Genomic DNA, 25284 nt, shown 5'->3' on the forward strand with positions numbered 1-25284 from the left:
GTGGGTGCTTAATCTCATTTATGCCACCAGTGCTCTGCTCAGTAATTGCCCGTGGCTCTCTGGTGTCTGAGGAGATGGATCTTGCTGTGACACCCATGGAAAAGAGCAGATCTCTGCTTGGGAGTACACAGGGTGCTCCTGCAGGGGCTGAACTCTTTCATTTGGGGAGTCTGGAAGGCTCCTAAAGCTTTCTGCAAGATGATAAAGTGGAATGTGCACGAATGGCTGGCAGGTTTGTGTGCCAGGGCTGGCAGCTCTGCCTGGCACGGGAAAGGATCCCAGGGCAAAGGAGCCAAAGCCTCCTGCTCCTGCTCTCCTGAAGGGACCAGGAAGGGATCACCCGGCTTTGGGGTGTCCTGCAGGGGCTGTGCTGGGCCCTGTCCCTGTTCTGGGCTCTCTCAGGCCCACCTGGCTTTGGGGTGTCCTGCAGGGGCTGTGCTGGGCCCTGTCCCTGCTCTGGGCTCTCTCAGGCCCACCTGGCTTTGGGGTGTCCTGCAGGGGCTGTGCTGGGCCCTGTCCCTGCTCTGGGCTCTCTCAGGCCCACCTGGCTTTGGGATGTCCTGCAGGGGCTGTGCTGGGCCCTGTCCCTGTTCTGGGCTCTCCCAGGCCCACCTGGCTTTGGGATGTCCTGCAGGGGCTGTGCTGGGCCCTGTCCCTGCTCTGGGCTCTCCCAGGCCCACCTGGCTTTGGGATGTCCTGCAGGGGCTGTGCTGGGCTCTGTCCCTGCTCTGGGCTCTCCCAGGCCCACCTGGCTTTAGGATGTCCTGCAGGGGCTGCGCTGTCCCTGATGCTCCTCTGGCCTCTCCCAGAGCCCACCTGGCCAGGCAGGTTTGGTTTTTCTGTCAGATCTCCCTCTGCAGCAGTGCCAGCGCTCTCAGGGAGGCAAACCAGGCCAGGCTGGGGTTTGTAAATCATCTCCAGCATCTCACATTCCTTCCCAGCAATGTTCTACCTCTGGTTTGCGGGGCCAAGGGCTCACTCTGAGTCACCCATGAATTGCAGCTTTCTTCTTTCCATTTTGCCCTTTGTGTATGGCAATGATGTGACAACAAGGCCCCCTTCAAAAGACACTGAGAAGTCCCACAAAGCTTCCCCTGCCAGGATCTTAGGATGACATGGAAGCAGAACTGAGTAAGAAAATAGTTTTAAACTCAGTCTTTTCTTCTCTCAATGACCTATTTTGGATACTCCTCCAGCAAGGAGAGCATTGGAGGTGTCTCACTGCTGCTGAGTTGCTGATTTCTGTGGTGAAGAAACCTCTGCACTCTCAGCTGCTGATATTATGTACATTTAAACTTAAATATGCATTGTCTTTATTGGGAAAATCACCCTTCAGTGTTTTAATAACTTGTTTTTCCCAGCTCTCATTGTGTCTCTTTACAAGCAGTTCCAACTCAAAAAACACCAAGTCTGCTCTAACTTAGAGACTACAGGGTAAAACCCCCCCAGCACCGGGCTACATCATTCAAATTTGCCACAGCAGGATCCTTCACCTATTTTCAGAAACATTTAGTTTTATTTTTTCCTCTCCATCTGACCCTTGCAGCTCAGCATTGGTAATTAGCCCCCTGCTTCTCCTGCAGCTACTAAAAACCAGGGAAAAATAAATGTTTCCATTTGAAACCATTATTGCAAAGGCACTGCCATGGAACAGTGGAGACTCACTGCTCATGGAAGGGAGATTTTCATAAAATGACACTCAGGCATTTGGGGCTTAGCCTTCAGAATTAAGAATAGTATATTTTCTTTTCTTTTTTCTTTTATTTTAATGAAAACTTGAGGCAGTGCCATTTCTGTGCTTTGGAGTCTGAACTGAGCTGTTAAAATCTCACAGCTTGAGGTGCTTTCATCCTAAAATCCCTCCAATTGAAAAAAAACTCTCCAATTTGAAGTAATAAAAATTACTATCAATGTAAGCAACAGAAAAAGTCTTTGGGAATATCATCTCTTCTGCAATGGTACCCAAAGGAAATTATGTTTATATGGAAGAATGGTCAAGCAATGATTTTCTTTTTTTAAATTGCAGGACTGCAGGAGATCTGCAAGACAATTTCCCATCACATGTGGTCCTAACAGTGCTTGGAGGTTTTTGTAGCAGCTCTTTCCCCAAAATATCCTTCCAGTTATTCCAACTGTGCCTCTCAGATCAAACTCAAAGTTTAAGGATCCAGGAAAAGGCTGGATCAGCTACTCAGAGCTTTCTGCAGACAGACACAATCCAGATGACGTTTCATTTTATCATTAAATACCCAAACCAAACCAGAATTTACCAAAGCCTCACAGCAAGTATTGCACCTTGACAGCTCTGCATCTGCCACCCTGCCTCTTGTTCAATCTATGGATTTAAATTTAAATCCTATTTTCTTCCTTCTGCAAGGGGCATATTAGAACAGATGTTATTGACTGAGATCCTAATCCCACAATGACACTGTGGCCAACTCATCCCATTTTCTTATGAAATTTGATGGTTTTCTTTAAGCTTCAGCTGCTTGTATCAACCCCTTGCTTAAGGAGCTCAGCCTTTCATCCATTTCAAGGAGATTTCTGACAGGCAGGATTGAGGGCTGGGGCTCACACTGAAGGTTTAAAAAGCCCAACACGTCCAAACATCAAAATTATTGCCTGTTTTGGGTAATAGTTGTGATTTTTAAATGCTTTCACCCAGAACTAAAGCAGTGTGTTCAGTGGCAGTGCTGGATGGGGCTGAGGAGCAGCACAGCCCTGACCGCAAAGATGGGAGTTAATTCTTGGAGGAGATTGAAAAAATAACCAGAAATCATGATGGAGAAACTCTGCTGGCAGGAAAGGGCCTGAAGGAGCCACAAGAAATATGGAGAGAGACAACTGACAGGGGATGGAGTGATGGGACAAGGGGGAATGACTTCCACTGCCAGAGGGTGGATTTAGATGGGATATTGGGCAGGAATTGTTCCCTGGCAGGGTGGGCAGCCCTGGCCCAGGTGCCCAGAGCAGCTGTGGCTGCCCCTGGATCCCTGGCAGTGCCCAAGGCCAGGCTGGATGGGGTTTGGAGCAGCCTGGGACAGTGGGAGGTGTCCCTGCCATGGCAGGGGTGGCACTGGATGGCATTTAAGGTCCCTTTCCAACCCAAACGATGCCACAAGACTCTGGTTCCCCCACTTATCCCTTCTACACTTTGGATTTTCAGAGACAAACCCAGAGCTGACATCTCTCTGTGTGTTTTATCAGTTCCCCTTTTCCCATAAAGGTTTTATTTACTCCGCTCCTGACTCGATGCCACTTTGCCTCAGAAATTCTCCTCAACTTTGACTTTTCTTGCAGCACAAAGGCAGCAGGAGAGCCCTTAAAGACATCATCAAAATCTTTATTTTCATGCCTTCCAAAGCCCCTGGAAATAGATACTACACATCATTGTAAATAGTATTTCTCTTAATGCAATGATCTCGTTCTAATCTTCCAGTGGTGTGAATATGCTTAGAGAGATGGATGCTAAATAAATTAAAATGAGCTAAGAGAAGATGCTTCATAACCCTGGAAATATTGCAAGCATTATTTAAAGTAGTTAATATTTTTACTGCCTCGTGAATGCTAATCTCTGAGAAATCTCAGGTACCAAATATAGTTTTAATTCTCAATTTTAGTTCTCGCAAACTGGAACTGTAAATTAATTTCAACACTATAAAAAGTAATAGAGACGTTTATTTTCTTAAGCAATCTGCCTCATTCAGCTGCAGACTGGGTCTGAATTAATGGTCCTGGCATGCTGAATACAAAATTAGTGATAATGTGAAATGCACGTAATGATAATATCTGCTGCAAGAGTTATAATGCTGGGGTCCAAATTTGTTCTCATTAATCTTCTCCATTACTATTAAAAAATGATATTGAGCATCCTCTCTGGCACTTGAGTGCCTTTATGGGGGTTTCTCTATAAGAAATGGTTCCTTTTGCAGGATGAGCATAGCCTGAGTGTGCTTTAATCTTTTTGGGAATGTTTTAAGTATAGAATTAAGGTGCCTGTTGTATTTCCATAATCCGATGTCAGGACAAGATAAAACTTTGGAAAAGTCACTGGATGTGGCTCCAAAGTTCAGTCTGGAGGAAGAAAAGGAGTTGGTAAACACTTCTTTTATTCAGAAAAATTGGAAAGAACAGGAATCCACTGAGAAGCCCCCACACAGCTCAGTGACAGCACCCACCTTCCCTGTCCCACCGGTTCCTTGGATTATGGACTGAGGGTTCTTCTTCTTCTTCTTCTTCTTTTTCTTCTTTCTTCTTCTTTCTTCTTCTTCTTCTTTTTCTTCTTTCTTCTTCTTTCTTCTTCTTCTTCTTTTTCTTCTTTCTTCTTCTTCTTCTTCTTTCTTCTTCTTCTTCTTTTTCTTCTTCTTCTTTTTCTTCTTTCTTCTTCTTTCTTCTTCTTCTTCTTTCTTCTTCTTCTTCTTTTTCTTCTTCTTTTTCTTCTTCTTCTTCTTTTTCTTCTTCTTCTTTTTCTTCTTTCTTCTTCTTTCTTCTTCTTCTTTCTTCTTCTTCTTCTTTCTTCTTTTTCTTCTTTCTTCTTCTTTCTTCTTCTTCTTCTTTCTTCTTCTTCTTCTTTTTCTTCTTCTTCTTCTTCTTCTTCTTTCTTCTTCTTCTTCTTTCTTCTTCTTCTTCTTTCTTCTTCTTCTTCTTTTTCTTCTTTCTTCTTCTTTCTTCTTCTTCTTCTTTTTTTTCTTTCTTCTTCTTTCTTCTTCTTCTTCTTTTTCTTCTTTCTTCTTCTTCTTTCTTCTTTTTCTTCTTTCTTCTTCTTTCTTCTTCTTCTTCTTCTTCTTCTTTTTCTTCTTTCTTCTTCTTCTTTCTTCTTTCTTCTTCTTCTTCTTTCTTCTTCTTCTTCTTTTTCTTCTTTCTTCTTCTTTCTTCTTCTTCTTCTTTTTCTTCTTTCTTCTTCTTCTTTCTTCTTTTTCTTCTTTCTTCTTCTTTCTTCTTCTTCTTCTTTCTTCTTCTTTCTTCTTCTTCTTTATTCTTCTTTCTTCTTCTTCTTTCTTCTTCTTTCTTCTTCTTCTTTCTTCTTCTTCTTCTTCTTCTTCTTCTTCTTCTTCTTTCTTCTTCTTCTTCTTCTTCTTCTTCTTCTTTCTTCTTCTTCTTCTTCTTCTTCTTCTTCTTCTTCTTCTTCTTTCTTCTTCTTCTTCTTCTTCCATTTTCTTCTTCTTCTTCTTCTTCTTCTTCTTCTTCTTCTTCTTCTTCTTCTTCTTCCATCTTCTTCTTCTTTTTCTTCTTCTTCTTCTTCTTCTTCTTCTTCTTCTTCTTTCTTCTTCTTTCTTCTTTCTTCTTCTTCTTCTTCTTTCTTCTTCTTCTTTCATCTTCTTTCTTATTCTTTCTCCCTCCTCCCTTGGGGTTCCAGTGTCCGTGTTGTTTTATTCCGTGCCCTGTTGTGCCAGGGTTGGACCTGTGCAGAGCTGGTGCTGGGGGTGGGCTCAGGAGCCCGGATCCCCCCAGGGTGGGCTCAGCCCTTCCCCAGGCCCTTTGTGCTCCAGGACCGCTTGGAAGCTGTTCCAGGCAGGCTGGGAATAACTCAGTGCTGGTGGCATTAAACAAAACTCAAAGCAAAGAGCAGAGCAGGAGCAAAGCTCTGCTGCAGCACTGAGGGTGAGCTGCCCTAACCTGAGAGTGCAGAGAATCCCGGCATCAGGGAGGCTGGAAAAGCCCTCCAGCATCACCGAGTCCAACCTGTGCCTGTCGGGTTTCGGCTGTTTGAGGGGCCTGGAAAGGCCCGGGGTGGCCTTGGGGCAGCCCGCGTATCGAAGGACGAGAAGAGGCTTCAGTTCTTCTTTCGGTCTTTATGTTTATTAATTGTTTATCTAAAAGATTTTCTTTCGGCTGAACAGAGCTCTGCTCAGCAGCCAGCCATGAGCACACTGTGCTGTCCTCCAGGCAGTCACCTATCTTTATACCCATGGTTACGTGTACAATATTTATCATTTTTCCCCAATACCTTTCCCCCTTATTGTCCGGTGCACTTTTAGTAATGACCAATCCCAAAGTGCCACCATGGCCAAAGAAGATGGAGGAGAAAAAGAAGAAGAAGAAGGACAGGACACGCCCCAATTCCTCCATCTTACTTCTCTAAACCCCCCTGTACATAAATCCCAAACCCTGTGTCTCACCCTCTAATTAACTGATCCCTTCACCATTCACCCCGGTGAAACCCTCCTATCCTCATACAGGTGTCGTCTCCTGTGTAGGATCAAAGTCCAGCCACCAGACACTTCTGGAACATTCCAGGACTCCCGAGCCCCCCAAGGGTGGTCTCGGTGGCTCGGCACCTCAGGACTGAGATCCTGAGATCCGACATGTGCCCAATCCTTGAGCCATTCCTGGGACACCACCAGGGATGGGCACTCCAATGCTCCCTGGGCAGCCCCTGACCACCCTTTCCATGGGGAATTCCTCCTGGTGTCCAACCTGAGCTTCACTTGGTGCAGCCTGGGGCCATTTCCTCTTTTTCTGTTTCTTGATTCCCATCTTCTTCCATTTTTTCTTGCTGTGGGAGCAGCTGATAGCCCAGAAAAAAATCCAGGGATGGTGCTGGGGAGACTGGGCTGGAGGTGGGGACAGCCTGGTGCAGTGGTGGCACCTTCTGCCTAGAACACAGTTGTGACAGACACATTTTATGAAAAATCCTTTCCTTTGGATTTTTCCTCCTGAGAAGCTGAGAGACCTCAGGAACAAAACGCAAACATTGATTATCTGCTGCTGTGGAATGCAACAGGTGCATCTGGGATTGGTCTCATGTGGTTGTTTCTAATTAATGGCCAATCACAGTCAGCTGGTTTGGTCTCTGTCCGAAACCAAAGCTTTTGTTATCATTCCTTCTTTTTCTATTCTTAGCCAGCCTTCTGATGAAATCCTTCCTTCTATTCTTTTAGTATAGTTTTTAATATAATATATAACATAAAATAATAAATCAAGCCTACTTAAACATAGAGTCAGATCCTCATCTCTTCCCCCATCCTAAGACCCTTGCGATCACCACCACACACAGTGGCTTCCAAAGGGTTCTCTACCTTATGTGGTGAAACTGAAATATTTTGGGCTCAGCAGTGTTTATTTTGTTTTCTTTCCTTTGGACTAACGAGCCTGAGTCAGGGAACCATGTGGGTAAAATCAGTATGCAGAGTGCAAGCATCAATTTAAATCTACAAAGTTGCAGTGGGCTATATAAAGATTTATTAATCAAAACATTTGCAAAATATTGACTGTGCATGTACGCTGTGAGGCCTGAGAGATCATCTGCAAAGCAAAGCTTGAATTAATCACTTCTTCTCATCCATTAATCTTTAAAGAATTAAAAAATTATGTAGCAGATATTTGTGGGTATTTTGTGAACTCATTTCATTCTCTAATTTCAAATTTTTTCTACTCAACAGTTGTCGTGTGCAGGGAGGAAACAACAGCTCAGGGCAATCAGCCAAATTTTGGATTTTGGCTCCCAGAAGAGGGGGTGTTTTGGAGAAGGTTATTCCTGGATCCTCCCATCCTGACAGAAATGTCCAGAGCCCAAAATTCCTGAGGGACAAAGCACAGCCAAGGGCATTTTGGTGCCCCTTTTGGCTTACACAACTCTACAAAACACAGATCTGGGGAAATCTGATTAGAAGGATCTGGCAGCCCCTGTTCTCTGCAAAAATTGATGTATTACAGGGGAAAACCAGAAGAAAATGTGGTTTTGTTGGAGAAAAACCCCTTAATGTTTTAGTATCTTACCAAAGAATATCAATGGATCCAGAGTCAGCATCCTGCCACCTTGAGGGGCGCTGAAAGCCTCGGCAGCCCCTGGGTATCACAGGCATCAAAACCCACAGGCACCATCTGGGCTGGGCTCTTGCATTTCCTGAAAGGCCCAGGAAGGCACCAGCACAGCCCAGAGCGCCCATGAATCAATAAATGCTGGCAGCCTCATTTTACTGAAAGTTGCCAAGTGCCACAAAGCAGCCCTGTTGTAGTTGATGGCTTCAATTTAAAGAAAATAATCAATTTGTAGGGCTGGCGTGATGGGGAGCAACAGCCATGATTTTATTTCAGATGTTTCTTTGAGTGGGTTTATGAAGATGTTTTATAAACAAGGTTTTAAAGTGCAAGGCTTGTTGTTATTTTATTTCCTCCAACAACCAGCAAGTGAGGGAGCCAGGGCTGTATTTATAGCAGGACTGGTTTATGGAGGAAACCTTTCAGTGGCTGGAGGGAGGAACACACATCTCCTAATGCAGAGCAACGATTGGGAGCTGCTGCTGCTGAGGAATGTGGTGCCAGAGATGAATTAGATTAATTATTATTAGATAAATTATTGTGTATTTAATATAATATACAATGTATAATATAAAATATATAATATACTATATACAGTATACACTATAACACTATATACACTATATTGTATATATATATATATACAATACACTGTATTGTATATATATACACAATATATTATATATTATATATTATATATTATATATTATATATTATATATTATATATTATATATTATATATTATATATTATATATTAATTATATATTATATATTATATATTATATATTATATAATACACTATATACTATATACTATATACTATATAATATATAATATATAATATATATGAGAAGGATGAGAAGGAGCAGGTTAATCCTCCTCTCCCACATCCAAATTCCTGCCGGCCTTTTCCCCATCCCAGCCTTCCAGATTCTCACCTGGCTAAGGCTGGGGCTGGGCTTAGCCCAGGCAGGGCAATAACAGAGGGGTTAAGCTTGGAAATTCTTCCCTCTGCTCTGCAGCACTGTTTGTCTCCTACTTTTCTCTGCTGGAAGCAGGAATACAAAAAAAAAGTACTTCTGGCTCAGCCAGTGGATGATTTTTATCAGCTCATTTTAGTCAATAAAGAAAGAAGTCAATCACTCCTGGAAAATAGCACTTTCCAGTGCTGTATAAACCTGGCCAGTACAATTGCAGAATAAATCAATAACTGCATTAATCAATAGGATGTAAACTGCTGATCTCTGTGGATAAATTGTACTGATGTAAGAAGGCTTTCAAATAAATTCCAAACCCACTCAAACTGCACAGGCTTTGCATCTGCTGAGGGCACTGGGACCCGGGGAAGATTTGTGCTGTTTCTCTTTAAAATCTCTGGGACAGCACGGCTGCAGAATAATGTAATTAAATCATGGTAGCAGTGCTCCCACAGACCACTGCAGTGAGAGCTCCAGGAAAGATCCTTGTGCTCAGATTTGCCAGGAAAAGGGGATTTCAGGGGGAATGGGGTGGGCAGCCCTGGCACAGGATGCCCAGAGCAGCTGGGGCTGCCCCTGCATCCCTGGCAGTGCCCAAGGCCAGGCTGGGACAATCTGGGACATTGGGAGGTGTCCCTGCCATGGATGGGGTGGCACTGGGTGGGATTTAAGGTCCCTTTCCACCCAACCATTCCATGATTTCCATTATTCCTATTTCTGTGACTGTAAGAACGGCCAGAGGTGCACACAGAAGGGAAGGTGCTGCTCCACCTGGAGATTTGACAGCCCCAAGAGCTGTAGGAAGTTTGGCCTCTCCATCCACCTCCATTCTTTATGAAACCCTGCATTCGAGCACCTCAGTTTGTATTTTACTTCTTACCATAACAGTGACCCAATGCAAGGCTACCAGCAGAGCCCATGGATGGTTTTTAAGAGAAAAATTGGATTTTACCTGAGGAGATGCAGCAGAGTGGTTGGAGCAGAGGGATGTGACTGGGAATGTGGCTGGAACACCAACACAAGGAGAAACAAGGACATGAATGAGGAAAGTTTGTACTGGATATTTCACTGAAGGAAATCTGGAAAAAAAACAACTGTAAGGTATTGATGACTCAAGTGCAACAATTCCATTTATCTTATTGGAATATTAAGATTTCCTATCCTGTATCTAAGATTCCTATATCTATATGTGTGTGTGTATATATATATATATATATATATATATATATATATATACACACATATATAAAATTATTTGGGATACAAGCATCATATAGCCAACCCAGTACAGCACCTTACAAAAAACCTTCTGCTCTTCTGGGATCCCCTAGCATTTCAGAATTATTCCAGTTCATTCCATAAAGATGACAAACATTTGTAGCTGCTTTTCAGCACTGAAATATATTGGTGTCTATAAAATAGGTTAAGCAAAGAAACAATGCACACCAGTATGATTAATATGACATTTTAATTGCTACGTCAGACCTATTTTCAAGTATTTAGTGCTAGGAACTGACAAAAGAAGTTCCTAATAAAAAAGCCTGAATGATTGAAGCTATTTAGAGGCCCTCATTGTACTGTGCTGTCAAAATGTCCAACTGACCTTTTCCTGATGGTAAATTTTTCCAGGGAAGATTTTATACAGGCTATTTTAATAGTGCTGATTGCCCACCCTCTCCTTCAGTTTTTAGATTAGATAATGGCCAGAGTGAGAGAAATGTCACATCCTTACCCAGACTCCGGATTTGGCCAGGGGCGTTCTGTGTGAAGTCTGTGGAACCTTATTTAAATTTTAAGGTGGATATTTCTGCATGCATCATTTGCCATTATTTTATATTTTCAGTTCAGAGCAGTCCTGGAGGTGTTGTCCCTCCCATAAATTCAGTCAGGAGCAGAGGGAGCCCATGGAAAATGGCTCAGCTCAGTGGAGGGAGGCTGGGGCACCCCTTGGCAGGAATGATGGGCTGGGGGATGTCCGGTTATCTCGGCTGTTTGAGGGGCCTGGAAGGGCCCGGAGTGGCCTTGGGGCAGCCCGCGTATTGAAAGACGAGAAGAGGCTTCAGTTCTTCTTTCTGGTTTTATGTTTATTAATTGTTTATCTAAAAGATTTTCTTTCAGCCTAACAAAGATCTGCTCAGCAGTCAGCCATGGGCACACTGCCTCTGCCCTCCGGGGCAGGCACCTATCTTTATACCCATAGTTACGTGTACAATATTTATCATTTTTCCCCAATACCATCTATTGTTATAACTCAGTGTACTCTCAGCAATAACCAATCCAAAGGTGCCACCGTGGCCAAAGAAGATGGAGGAGAAGAGGAACAGAAGGAGGACAGGACACACCCCAATTCCTCCATCTTACTCCTCTAAACCCCCCTGTACATAAATCCTAAACCCTGTTTCTCACTCTCTAATTAACCAATCCCTTCACCATTCACCCTGTGAAGCCCTCATCCTTGTCGTCTCCTGTGTAGGGTTAAAGTCCAGCTACCAGACACTTCTGGCAACATTCCAGGACTCCCGAGCCCCCCAAGGTGGTCTCGGAGGCTCAGCATCTCAGGACTGAGATCTTGAGATCCGACAGGGGGAGTCCTGCTGTGGCTGTACCTGGGGGAGCATCCCACAGCATCCCTGTGGGAATGACTCTGTGCCTGCCCCATGTGGGAATGACTCTGTGCCTGTCCCCAGAGCTCAACCCACTCATTCCCAAAGCCAGGTCACCCCTGGCAGTGCCCCAGGCCAGGCTGGACAGGGTTTGGGACACCCTGGGACAGTGGGAGGTGTCCCTGCCATGGCAGGGCTGGCACTGGGTGGGATTTATTCCCAACCCAAACCATTCTGGGATTCTGTGCTTCCATGACATTGTGGCTGCACCCACAGAGGCACCTGAAACCTCATTTTGGGAGCCCCGAGATGCAGCAACCCTTGGGCACGTCCAGGGCAATTGTGGGGGATGATGTCTTGGAAATATCAGTGCTGGAGGGGAATAAATCAGACATGGGAGGAGAGAAATTACCCTAGAGTAGAAATTAATCCTGGATTTAGATGAAGTGCGCTCGTTTAACTTGTTTAACTCTTGTCACCATGATATTTTCTGAAACATCTTCTTTGCCCAGCATTTTCTCCTGAGAAGCTGAGAAGCCACAGAAAAGAAATGCAAACAGTAATTAACTGATTGCTTTGGAATGTGGTCTGGAGGTTGCTGATCAACAGGTGCATCTTTGATTGGTTCCATGTGAATTGTGTTGACCTAATGACCAATCCCAGTCCAGATGTGTCGGGACTCTGATCAGCCACAAGCTTTTATTATTAATTTCTTTTCTAGCCTTCTGATGTATCCTTTCTATTTCTTTAGTATAGTTTTAGTATATAATAATAGAATTATATGATATGACATAATAATATATGATATGATATATGATATGATGTGATATGATATGATATGATATGATATGACATAATGTAATATAATATAATATAATATAATATAATATAATATAATATAATATAATATAATATAATATAATATAATATAATATAATGTAATGTAATGTAATGTAATGTAATATAATATAATATAATATAATATAATATAATATAATATAATATAAATCTGCCTTCTGAGAACATGGAGTCAAATTCTCACCTCTCACATCCTGGGGACCTCACAACACCACAAACTGGACCTTGCTTTGCTCACAAAGGCTTGCAGAGATGGACAGAAGCATGCAAGGCTCTGATAAGAGTTTTCCACCTCTACCCTCACAATAAACCACATTGGTTTACTCAAACTCTGATGTCTTTTGAGTAGGGAAACCAAAACCATTGGTTTATTCAAGTTCTAACATCTTTTTTGCTCCCTGAGCAGACAAAATCCCATGGAGGGGAGCACAGAGGGAGCCAGGATCCCCTGCCTTCCCCCAGAGAGCCCCCAGACCCCTGTGAATGGATGAATCCCCTCCTCCACACAGCCCTACAAATCCCTGCAGGGAATTCTCCACCACTGAGGCACAGCCCGATGTCCGGTTTATCTCTGTTGTTTGAGGGGCCTGGAAGGCCCGGGGGTGGCCTTGGGGCAGCCCGCGGGTTGAAGAACGAGAAGAGGCTTCAGTTCTTCTTTCGGTTTTTATGTTTATTAATTGTTTATCTAAAAGATGTCCTTTCAGCCCGACAGAGCTCTGCTCAGCAGTCAGCCATGAGCACACTGTGCTGCCCTCCGGGGCAGCCACGTATCTTTATACCCATTGTGACGTATACAATATTTATCATTTTTCCCCAATACCATCTACTCTTATAACTCGATGTACTCTCAGCAATAACCAATCCAAAGGTGCCACCGTGGCTAAAGAAGATGGAGGAGAGGAGGAAGAAGAAGAAGGACAGGACACACCCCAATTCCTCCATCTTACTCCTCTAAACCCCCCTGTACATAAATCTTAAACCTTGTGTCTCACTCCCTAATTAACTAATCCCTTCACCATTCACCCTGTGAAGCCCTCATCCTTGTCGTCTCCTGTGTAGGGTCAAAGTCCAGCTACCAGACACTTCTGGCAACATTCCAGGAGTCCCGAGCCCCCCCCAGGGTCTCGGAGGCCCGGCATCCCAGGACTGAGATCTTGAGATCCGACAGCCCGATATTAATAAAAAACCTTTTTTGCACATTTACAACACATTTGTTCATGGGTGTGATTTAAATCTCGGTGTCAAGGCATCACCAGGGCTGCATTCCAACAACCCACAGAAAACAAGGAGTTTCTGCACTCTGGGATAATGTTGATTTAGGGGCTGGTGCAATAACACACATGGGCTATTTTATTTCGTTTCCTGGCATTCCTATTCAAAAATTGCCCTATAAAGAAGGGAGAAGGTGTTAAATAAAGTTTAAATGCTCGTAAATCACAAAGAAACATTGTGCTCGGAGTGAATGGAAACATTTGGAGAGGCTCAAAATTGCTTTTTTCATGGAGAAATATTTTGTTGATGTGTTAAATTCAAAATGAAAATCCCTGACTGTGAGTCTCTTTCATGTTTTGGTACTTTGCTTAGGTTATCAAAAGAAAATAGGTATTATTTTTCCAGCTGTCTGAAAACTTTGGCTGTTCTGTGATTTTCTCTAAAATCTGCTAAGTCTGGGCCCAAAATTCCCTTTACTGGGCACCTTTAAATGGGGTTTTTAATTCAGGTTCTTGGCTGTTAAAAATCAGGAGCACTGCAGAGTTTTTCTGTTGTTTTCTTTTCAACTTCTGGTTTTAGGGGATTTTTGCTGTTCCTATTTCCAAAGTTTTTTTCCTGCAACTCTAAGTGACAAAATTCTTTTTGACCCTTTCTCTTTTCTTTTTAATGAAAGCTGCCAGCCATGTGAGCTCTTTCCATTTCAGCATCAGCTGCTTTAATAACACTTGCACATAAAAAGAGCTGGACTTTCAGTGCTTTGGGCAGCTCGGGCTCAATTTGTCCTGGTGAAACACCAACAAAAGGAGTGGGGAGCTGCAGAGGAGAAAATGAACCTGCACAAGTTCTGCAGAGATTTAGGGAGGGTGGGAGGAGCTGGATTTAAAGTTTTTTTTTTTCTCCTTAAGACTGCTGAGCTCTGCTCCTGAGGCAGAATATTCACCCTGCAACTCCAGCTCCAAGGGAATTCAGCAAGGGAACGTTCACTCATATTCCTGGGATTCTGCAGTTGTCCCTTTTTTATAAAGGGCTGCTCCCATGGGAGTGACAAAATGGAGAAATGCTGAGGCTAAAGAGTCTGATTTGGATCTTCTACAGCCAGAAAAGAACATCATTGGTGCACAAAAGGGAGAAGAAATCTGAAGAAGTGTTTCATTGTTTACTTCCACCGCAAGGAAAAATGTTTTTACTTCATTAAGGTATTATCAGGATTTTCTATAGCACATTCATTTCTTTCTAAACCATTCTCCTCTTTTGAAAGCTCTGTTAAACCTCTTCCTAATAACTCCTGTGATTAGGAACTTTGTAGAAATCCCAGAGGACAGACTTCTAAAAGTGACATTTTATTTCCAGAGCCTCCCTGTAATTAAGCATTGCTCAGGCATTCTATTGAGCTGTAACTGCTCTGCAGAAAATCTCTTTTCACTTGAATAAAAGGATGTTTTGGGTAAAGTTAGCAGAGAATTACATTCATGTTATGAAGTATAAGAATTTCAGATTCAGTTTAATGAAGGGAAATAAAAGGAACCTGTTGTTTAATGGGCTCAGAAGGTCTGGGAGCGAGCAGAGGTCCTGCTGGACACCTGCTGGGAAGGAATGATGCAAAAAACTCTCTCAAAACCAAATAGGAGTGACCTCTAGAAAATATTTTATTGAATGCAGTCTGGGGGTTATTAAATATCACCAGCTGGAAGAGATCTTCAATGTCTCTTTCAACCCAAACCATTCCATGATCCTGTGAAGGGTTACTTGCTTGGACATCAATCTCTACCATGTGGTTCTGCAATGATTTTATCATTTTTGAGTTTATTTTCTGCCAGACCAGCCCGTGGGCTCTGTGAGGAATCAGAGATAGGTTTGGCTTGGCATGGACCTTGAGGAGGTACCAAAGGTTTGGAGCTTCCTCTGTGAATTCCCATTGCCACGCCCATGGATAACCAACGTGGTTTAATGTGTTCTTTGAAGGATTTCCATGCTCAGCTGAACTTCTTTTACTCATTCATGTGCTGACACATCTTCGCCCCCATTCCAACAGTCCCCTTTTAAAAAATATTTGGGCTATTTGGTTATCTTGTAGTTATAAATGTTTACAAAGATCACACAACATGGATCTGACAGTAGGGAAAAGAAAACAAACTTCAGAGCAAAGTGAGAAGGAAGAAAAGATTTCCGAACTTCTTTTACTCATTCATGTGCTGACACATCTTCGCCCCCATTCCAACAGTCCCCTTTTAAAAAATATTTGGGCTATTTGGTTATCTTGTAGTTATAAATGTTTACAAAGATCACACAACATGGATCTGACAGTAGGGAAAAGAAAACAAACTTCAGAGCAAAGTGAGAAGGAAGAAAAGATTTCCCAGTAATGATATCAGGCAAAGAACACCTTTTATCAGATGTAGCTGAAGCTGGCAGGAGCGTGGCTTCAAGTGTTGAGCTGCATCTCCTGAGTTGAAAGCCAAGCTCTGGTGTTTAATTTGTCATTCTGGGGACTCAGGAGATTGAAGGGCTTAATTAGCTGCTTTTATTTATATTTCAAGATGATGAAAATCAATGTTCTTCTCATTTACCTTCACACTCAACTCAAAGATGAATCTACACTTTCAAGCCACAGCAAAGAATAACAAAATCAGGAGAGAGCATCTGATCCTGCTTAATGACAGCTAGACTTCAGTTCTCCCTCAAAAAATATTCAGTGTCTCTGGAAGTTGTGCTGATCAGAACAGTCTGTGCACGGAAAAGTCCTTTCAAATGGATTTGAGAATATGTGAAGTGTCTGATGGTATAAAAGGTGCTGCTATTTCAGCTCTGCTTCAAGGCCTGCTGAAACCACTGAAAGTTTTTCCTGTGGAATTCAGTGGGCTTTGGATTGGTCCATAGGAGACTCATTTCATTTATAAGTTTTATTATAAATTCCCCTTTTCTGCAGAAAATAGCACAGGATACTTCAAATAATGTGTTTTATGACACCTCCTCTAATACAGACAAGTGCAAAATGTAAACAAATAGCTTTTATTTAATTGAAAGTGGTTTTTTTTAACAGGATACATTGAAGAACATGAGATAAATAATATCCACATCACAAGAGTTTTAAATCCCTGCTCCCCTGCGTGGCATCAGCTTGCACAGGTTGACATTCCATTAAAATGCTGTTCCAATCACAACTACTTGGAGAAAATTTGAGACCACCCACGTGTCAATCCCAAATTAGGTTTGGCATCACTCCGTTTAATTAATGCATGTGGATTTACCCCTTCATTTCCAAGCCTATTTTTAAAAATTCATGGAATTTTGATGCCTATTATTTTCTTAATGACAGACCACTTCCTCCTCCCTCCCCCTCCCCAGTGCTGATTTTTCTCAGGAATGTTGGTTATGGTGAAGAATTAAGATAAAATCTACACTTTTATTTTTAGAAGTCCATGGCAGAGAATTGCTGGAACCAGCAAGGAAAAGGGTTTAGAAGAACAGAACCCAACAGCAGGATCCCAGATGCCAATGTAGGGTTTATCCTTTGGGATAATTTCATTGCTCCAGAGCTTAAACCTGTTAAAATATAAACAGACAGAGGTAAATCTGTGTCAGAAATTCGTTTTTCTTTACATTTTAGCTTAACAGCAATCACTGCTCCCTTTTCAAAATGAAACATTATCCACAGATGTAATTTCTATTTATTTGTTGATTAAACTGTAGTGACCATTTTGTGGAGTAGGGTTTTGGATCAACATCTCACCTTTCCCATGGGTGTCTTATTCAAGAGGGGTTTGACTATTTTGTTGCAAAACAAACTATGAATATAAATATAAAAATACTCCCTTTTCTATGAATAATAAATCATTTATGAGAGCAGAGGCTGCATCCTGGCCCACCCCAGCACAGCCATGGGACAGGGCTGAGATCTCTGTCCAGGGCAGGTTTAGAGCCACATTATACGTGAGAACTTTGACTTTCCCAAGAAATCTCATTCCTGTGTCCTTTCCTGAGCTCTGCATGCCACAGCAGCGGAGACCTGCAGTTAAAATAAGGTGTGGAGCAAAACACTCTCTCCTCTAATGAATGTCAGAATATCAGAGACAAATTTATAGGAGCCAGCACCAAAAAGCACCAGGAGGGAGGACACCTATGGCAAGGGACAATCTGGGAATCTGTTGTGCTTAGAGGCACAGATTTCTTCTTATGCAACAGCATTCAGAGGGGGAAAAGAAATTCTCTCACTTACTGGATATTTTTGGAATCCTAATTTCCTCACTGCTGCTGCCATCGCCACCATCGCTGACGGTTCTTATCTCGATGAGATAATCTTCTTCAAACGGGACCAGAAGTTCAGCTGAAGTGTTGTTTGTCTCCAGGATATGGGCTTTGCTCTGCCTGTTCTGTCTGTACAGGATCTGAGCAGAAAAGGGATTGGAAAACAAGAGTTTTTTCATTTTGGTTTAAGTTTTAATGGGTTTTTTGGGGGGGACTGAATGATTCTTCTGTAATGTCCCAAAGTTTTCCGAGCACTCTCAGCATCCTGCAGGGTTTTAAAAGCAATTTAAATAGGGGAATAAATTCTTCAGGATTTTGGGGTGGGTACCACAGCAGGTGGTTTCCTAGAACCTGAGAATAATCAAAGAATTCTGCAGCAAAGCCAAACTTTAAAATAAATTTGTATTTCCTTTAAAAGCAGATTTATGGGAAGGCTTTTTGGTTCGTACATAGATCTTTGTGTGAGTATCTTTCAGCCTCTTTTTTAAAGGTACATTTATGAACTGCCAGAGAGTGAGAATGTTTAAATGTAGTTTATGACTGCCTTTAATGCTTCAAAGACTGTTCTCTATTCCTTATACATTTGTGCAACTCCTTCCCTGGAGATATGAAAGCAAGAAACTTTAGATAAGTAAGATCACAAGGGGACAAGAGAAATTCAGGACTGGGGACAGAAAATCCTTCCGTTGGGGTAAAGTCCTACTCAGTGAATATTTGTGTAAACATCAGCCAACCATCCCAATAAATCCAGAAAAATCAGTGTTCCAGGTAATGAGCACTCACTTTCCACCAAACCCCTGTACCTGTATTGTCACCAAAATTTCTGATTAATGAGATAAAGAAATCACTTACTTTGTAGCCCAACACCTCAGACTCATTCTCCATTGTTTTCACATGCTCCCAGTTGAGGCAGATTTTGGAATTTGTCAGCTTCCAGGCGATGTTCGCTGGAGGTTGACTGGGTGCTTTAGAAAAAGAAATAACAAGGATTATGATAATAACGAGATAAACTGAGTATTAATTTTCATAGTGAAGCTGAATGAGCTGCTGATATGGGAGTAGCAAATGCTTGGGTGATTCCAACCTAAAAGAGCAAAAACCATTTTCCAGTCCATCATTGCTCTGGTATTAGTCAGAATAAAGATCTATTCATAGCACAGAACCTCTTACTGTGAGGATGCATTTGCAAAATTAGGCACAGCCTGACAGTGTCTGACAGTTCAAGTTACATTTAGAGATTTTGTGGAAGGAAAATGTTGTTCCTCTCTGTATTTCCATGTCCTAGAGGTTGTTTTGCTGTCTGGATCTCAGAAAAAGCTAAAACTGAGAGCAAACACAGAAGCCAAGGTTTCCATCAGCCAGGACAGGTTACAAAGAGCTGCACATGAAAGCCTCCATGTGATCCACCATGAAACATTGTAGGATTTTAGAAACTCTCAGCACAATAGGCTGAGAGCAGCTTTTTCAAAGGCTTTTTATGCCTAAGTGCGAGAACTTTGAAAATTTGCCTACAAGTGACTGGAATTGAATCCTGTGTGAACATGTGAGGGTGGAGCTGAGCCTTTGAACAGAGCTCAGATTTAGGCCAACACGTTCTCTCCTGCTCCATGGCACATCCTGCCAGGCCCTGCTGCCTGGTGGCACAGGAAAGGAGGATTGAAACACAGGGAAAAATGAGGAGAGAGCTGGAGAAACACATTCCAGCCCTAATTCGAAATTGTTTAACTCTGGGATCCTTCTCTTCCCCGCTGCGTGTTGGTGAGTGATGGAAGGAACAGTTGATTTGGTGATAATTTCTATCACTTCCCACAGAGATAAAACAAATGGATGGGTGCTGCTGTTTCATATCCATCTGCCTCGTGGCTTTGGAGAAGTTTAATCCATCCCTCTGGCAGGGAATGAGGAGTTGCTGGAGCTCCCAGGTGAATATCCAGGGGTGTCCTTCCATCAGCCACACTGTCAGTGCTGGGAAAGATTCATTTCTTTCTGAAGACATTCATCTACTCTCACATATATCAAACTGCAAATTTATTTAAATATGGCTTGAAAGCTCTTTGTTGCTTTCAGGAAACATTTTATATATGGAATTGGATAACAAAATAGTCACAAGAGGCAAAGGATGTCAGATACTTCATTGGCTGTGCACTCTGAAGAGGTTTGAAATCACTCAAAAATGGGTGAATTATAGCTTTGACCAAAGCTTTTTGACATAGAAACTCAAAGCTATCTTAATTCATGATCTTGGGGCTGAAAAACCACCACAGGAGGATTTGCAAAACAAAATTATCTGGATTTTTTTTTCCAGGCGGAAACCAGAATAAATGATAAGAGCACTTTCCCAAATCCACAGGAATATCTGCTGGCAAAACCAAGCAGTTCCAGATCTGAGACTGGCAGATTATTTCCTCAATTAATTCCTTGTAATCAATGCTGTCAAGAACAATAGAAATCCCAAATATCTGCTTAAGTTTATTGAGGTGCTGGTGTTATTGCCATGGTTTAGGTAACACTTGGCTTTGTTGCTGTACTGTGCTGAGGTTTATCCATGCAAGTATTTCCAGTATCTATATGTAATATTGATATATTTTGGGTGTATATGTATCTATTTGTAAGGGGAAAAGAAGAGGAAGATGAAAAAATAAAGGGAAGAGGAGGAGGAGGAGGAGAAGGAGAAGGAGAAGGAGGAGGAGGAGGAGAAGGAGGAGAAGGAGAAGGAGAAGGAGAAGGAGAAGGAGAAGGAGAAGGAGAAGGAGAAGGAGAAGGAGAAGAAGGAGAAGGAGAAGGAGAAGGAGAAGGAGAAGGAGAAGGAGAAGGAGGAGGAGGAGAAGGAGATGGAAGTTGAATAGAAAAGGAAGAGGGAAGGAAGGGGAAGAGGAAAGAGGAAGAGGAATTTCTGCAATCCATGCCATACAATTAAAAAACCAGCAGAGAACAGCTCTTTATGGAGCCATGTCCATGGTTTGAGGACCTCAATTCCACCTCCCTAAGTACTTTTAACTGAACCCAGGATGTCACCTTGGACCTCACATCGATCTTCGAGAAGAACACTTCAATCAGAATTGCACCTCTTTGGCAGAAGGATCATTTCAGCTCTGCTGAGTCCCTGCAATAATGGGATGAGCAGAATGCAGGAGTGCTGGATGCTGAGCAGGAAGACAGAGCTATTACTTTGGAGCTCCATCTCCTGCTCCAGATGCACATTGTTTATATTCTCTTGACATATTATCTCTTCTCTTATTGCAAGCGCTTGCATCTTCCCCAGACAGAGCTTGAAATTTTAATCTATATATTTAAATATTAAAAAGGTTATTTTGACTTTAATTTTTAAATGAACCATTAGCACAATCCTGAATTTGACAGAAGATAAAGTAGATGTAAAACAAAAGCAAATTTATTCCTTCTATGTTTTGTCATTTGACTGCCATGTCTTTAACTTGTCTTTCATTCAGATGCACATAGGAATAGAGGGAAGAATTCCCAGGTATGAATCTATTTTCTATTGAAAAATGGACTGTGATGAAAGTAATGAAATCACAGAAGGGTTTGGTTGGAATAGCACTTAAATTTCATTTCATTCATGGTCACAGACACCTTCCACCATCCCAGGTTTTTCCAAGCCTCGTCCAACCTGGTCTTGGACAATTCCAGGGATGGGTCCTGTTTGAGCCCTTCAGAAATAACTTCTCTGGATTTATTTTTGATTGTTTTATTTACAATAAATATTGGGTTTGTGGCAATTAAAAATCAATTAACTCATTCTACAAGTTGTTCCTATCTTGCACTTGGAGCAATGGCATGGAACAGCATATAGAAAAGAGGAAAAATTGGTGAAACTCAGGAGAAATATTTCCCTTTTATGCTAAAGTGCTGATCAATAATTTACTGGGAAAATAGATTCCAAGGAAAACAAAACAGCAGAGGGCTTTACTTTTAGTATTAATTTAAAAAACCCCAAAAAACCTAAATTGTGTTTGTATCAATATATCCCTTATGCTGAGCTCTGCAGTGCAAAGTTCAGAGGTGTGAAAACCCCTCTGTATTTGGTGCATTCAACAGCTTCCTTTGAAACCCCCAAACCAACACAGCCTCACCCCCCAGAATCTCTTGTCTGACCTGTTGGACTTCCCTCCTTTATTGGCTCTGCATCTCTGGAATCCCCTGGAAGCAAGGGGGCTGCTGTTCCAGAAATCCTCCCTCGTGGGCACTGATTTAGGACCAGAGGAAGTTTCTCAGTCACAGATTTTGTTGTCTGACTCATGAAGAAATTTGGGATTTAGTTTTCCTAGCTGTTGAAGCCTTTGGCAGGGACGGGTCATGGGGAGCTGGGATGTGCCTGTCCCAGCTGGGAATTTGGGACCCTTGTGGGGAAGCCATGGGACAGAGAGAGCAATGGCAAACGTCTCTCGCAGCGGCTTGGGAGAACTTTCAAGGAGATGTAAAGGTGTGATAACTTGTTAAGTATAAACAGTCTACAGGTGGTGTTTTTCTACTTTGTCTTTCTGTTCTTCTCAATTCATACAATTCCCTGGAATTGTACGAAAAAGGTGTTTTTGTTAACTAACCAAACAAATAGAATCTATCATTTCACTCTATATAAACCACGCGGTTCTCTTGAATAAAACCTTCTTTTGCTCTTCCTACAATCCTGCCTCTCATCCGTTCCTGTGTCATTCTCAGCACAAAAGTGACACCCTTGTTGTGCCAGATCCAATACTCACGGGATTTTTTGGTGGTGACATTCACGGGGGTGCTGGAGGGCCCTGTCCCTGCAGTGTTGTAGGCTCGCACTGCTGCAAAATACACCGTGTTAGCTCTCAGGCCCGTGATGTTTTTGGCTGTCACATTCCCACTGACTCTGACCTTCCCAGCTGTGCTTTCCTTGGGATCATCTATCCAATATAAAACCTAAAAAGCGAGAACAAAGAACAGGCAATTCATTGTGTTCCAGCAATTAGAGGCTTGGCTGGGAAGCAGACATGCTGACAAGGACGATTTCGAGGAATACAGGAATTTTTTTTGTACTCCAATCTAGCAGGATGTAAACCCAGGCATGAATATTTATAGAGAAGCAATAACATTTCAGAGACTGAATCCCAATTAAGGAACTAAATGAAATCCTTAAACTTACAGATGTCCAGAAGGAAACCTTTGATAAGGTAAGGAATGATAAAAGCTTTGTTGGTTTTATGGTTGAACACAATGAAAAAAACCTTAAGAGACACAAAAGAGCATTTATCTCAATCATCTAAAAGGTTTTTAATTATTTTGTATCCTGGCTCTAGTTTTGATTCAGTGACACCTACTTAGACTTGCTATTTTTTTTCATTGAGTAATTGATTTAGGAAGGTTTTTGGACTGTACATGACTCTTACTACCTTCATTTGTACCTTGCAGTGGTAGCATAGAATTTAAAGTGTTTTTGATTTGTTTTCCTCTTATGTTCAAATTAAAAAAAAACAAACAAACAAAAAACAAATAAACAAAAAGAAAGAAAAAAAGAAATTGCTTCACTATGCAAATAAAATGACCAGGCATGATATCTGACAGTACTTAATCCTAAAATCATGGAATCATTTGGGCTGGAAAATATCTTTAAGTCCAACCATTAACTCAGCCAGCACTAAACCATGTCCCCAAGTGCCACATCCATAGGGCTTTTAAATTCCTGCAGGGATACGGACTCCTCCACTGCCCTCTTCAAATGTTTGAGCTAATGGTTGGACCTGATGGTCTTAAAGGTATTTTCCAACCTAAATGATTTTATTAAGAGGAAGGAGAAGGTAAAAGCCTTTCAGTGCACCACAGCACAAGCTCTGGGTAGTTCTGGAGCACATTTATCCTGCCCTGCTCTGTCAGCAGTGCCTCGTGTGCCTGTCCCCAGATCTGAACACAGAAAGTCTGTGACAGAGCTGCAGTTCTGGGCTATAAACCCTCCCGATTATCTCAGGTGGCTTGCTGCTCATGAGAGCCAGGGGAAGATCTCCATGCTCTTGGAAGCAGCAGTTTGTTAACTGGGAGGAGGAACCAGAAGGCCAAAAGGATTCTGGAGAGGAAAGGGACAACTTCAAGGCCTGTCAGCCCATGGCCCAGCCCCTCACCTCATGGCCCAGCACCTCACCTCATATCCCAGCCCCTCACCTCATAGCCCAGCCCCTCACCTCATATCCCAGTCCCTCACCTCATATCCCAGTTCCTCACCTCATAGCCCAGCCCCTCACCTCATATTCCAGTCCCTCACCTCATATCCCAGTCCCTCACCTCATATCCCAGTCCCTCACCTTGTGGCCCAGTCCCTCGCCTCATATCCCAGTCCCTCACCTCATATCCCAGCCCCTCACCTCATAGCCCAGTCCCTCACCTCATGGCCCAGTCCCTCACCTCATATTCCAGTCCCTCACCTCATAGCCCAGTCCCTCACCTCATATCCCAGTCCCTCACCTCATGGCCCAGTCCCTCACCTCATATCCCAGCCCCTCACCTCATATCCCAGCCCCTCACCTCATATCCCAGTCCCTCACCTCATGGCCCAGTCCCTCACCTCATATTCCAGTCCCTCACCTCATAGCCCAGTCCCTCACCTCATATCCCAGTCCCTCACCTCATGGCCCAGTCCCTCACCTCATATTCCAGTCCCTCACCTCATATCCCAGCCCCTCACCTCATATCCCAGTCCCTCACCTCATATCCCAGTCCCTCACCTCATATCCCAGTCCCTCACCTCGTAGCCCAGCACCCTGCCCGTGTGCCGGTTCCAGGGGATGGGCAGCCAGGACACCTCCACCACCGCTGCCGACATGCTCAGCACTGAGGCGCCCGCCGGGGCCATCTGTGGCTCTGGGACAGGGAGAACAGAGCTGCTGAGACATGCTGTGACCACAGGGACAGTGCAAGGGAGGGGAAACAGCAGGAAGAGCCCCTGGTGTAACCATGAGGTTTGCTCTCCGCTTATGGAGGGATGTCAGCAAAACCTGCTCTCAGAATTGTCCATTCCCTGTCTGCTGGAGCAGGTTTTCAGAGATCAGCCACACTGAGTGGTCTGAGGAACCAAACCCTCTGAGAGCAACACCTTTGAATGGCTCCCAGTTTTCCCAATATAATCAGCAGGAGCACCTTGGGGACAAATTAGTCAAAACAGGCCCTGTGCTGAAAAATCATTCTAAAAATTTGCCCCTTGCTATTTTTAGTTCAGATCCCCATCTCTTGCCTCATGTCTATTGTAAATATCCAATTAGCAGGTTTGGGCAGGGCCCTTAAAAACCCTGTGAGATCTGGCTGACCATATCTGTCACCTCTTGCTGCAACACACCCATTCCCATAAGAGTAACTCGTGTTACCATCCTCTCCTGAGTAGATGATGGAAATGGAGCTCAGGGTCCCTTCTCCCTCGTTGTTGTAGACACCAACTTTGACCTCGAAAGGAGACAGGGGTGTGATGCTCTCGTTCCTATAAACGTATTTGCTGGATTCCACCGAGGCCACCACAGCTTTGGTCCAGGTTGTGGAGCCAAGGGGACGGAACATGACGACGTAGCCAAAACCTTCCCCGTTCTGGAGCTCTTCTGACACCGGCTGTGGTGACAAGGCAGTCAATAAAGGTTTGCATGTATCCACAGTTTTAATTGAATCT

General features: G+C 43.0%; 2 protein-coding genes across 5 annotated transcripts in view; both read right to left on the bottom strand.

The window, feature by feature from the left end:
- The window catches only part of CHL1 (cell adhesion molecule L1 like), a 607847-nt gene that overhangs the window by 99289 nt on the left and 483274 nt on the right, over positions 1-25284 (bottom strand). The gene's annotated exons all lie outside the window — the stretch shown is intronic.
- LOC102075469 (contactin-6) overlaps positions 16406-25284 on the bottom strand; it is a 132882-nt gene continuing 124003 nt past the window's right edge. For all 4 annotated transcript variants that reach the window (XM_074550327.1, XM_074550326.1, XM_014269258.3 and 1 more), the window contains 6 exons: positions 24992-25226; positions 24376-24491; positions 22376-22562; positions 18510-18622; positions 17629-17797; positions 16406-16955 (listed from right to left, as the gene is read on the bottom strand). In XM_074550327.1, coding sequence (XP_074406428.1) covers positions 16822-16955; positions 17629-17797; positions 18510-18622; positions 22376-22562; positions 24376-24491; positions 24992-25226 — 954 coding nt within the window. In that variant the 3' untranslated portion in view covers positions 16406-16821. The remainder of the gene's footprint in view (positions 16956-17628; positions 17798-18509; positions 18623-22375; positions 22563-24375; positions 24492-24991; positions 25227-25284) is intronic.

The sequence above is a fragment of the Zonotrichia albicollis genome, chromosome 12, assembly GCF_047830755.1.
Source record: "Zonotrichia albicollis isolate bZonAlb1 chromosome 12, bZonAlb1.hap1, whole genome shotgun sequence".
Taxonomy (NCBI): domain Eukaryota; kingdom Metazoa; phylum Chordata; class Aves; order Passeriformes; family Passerellidae; genus Zonotrichia; species Zonotrichia albicollis.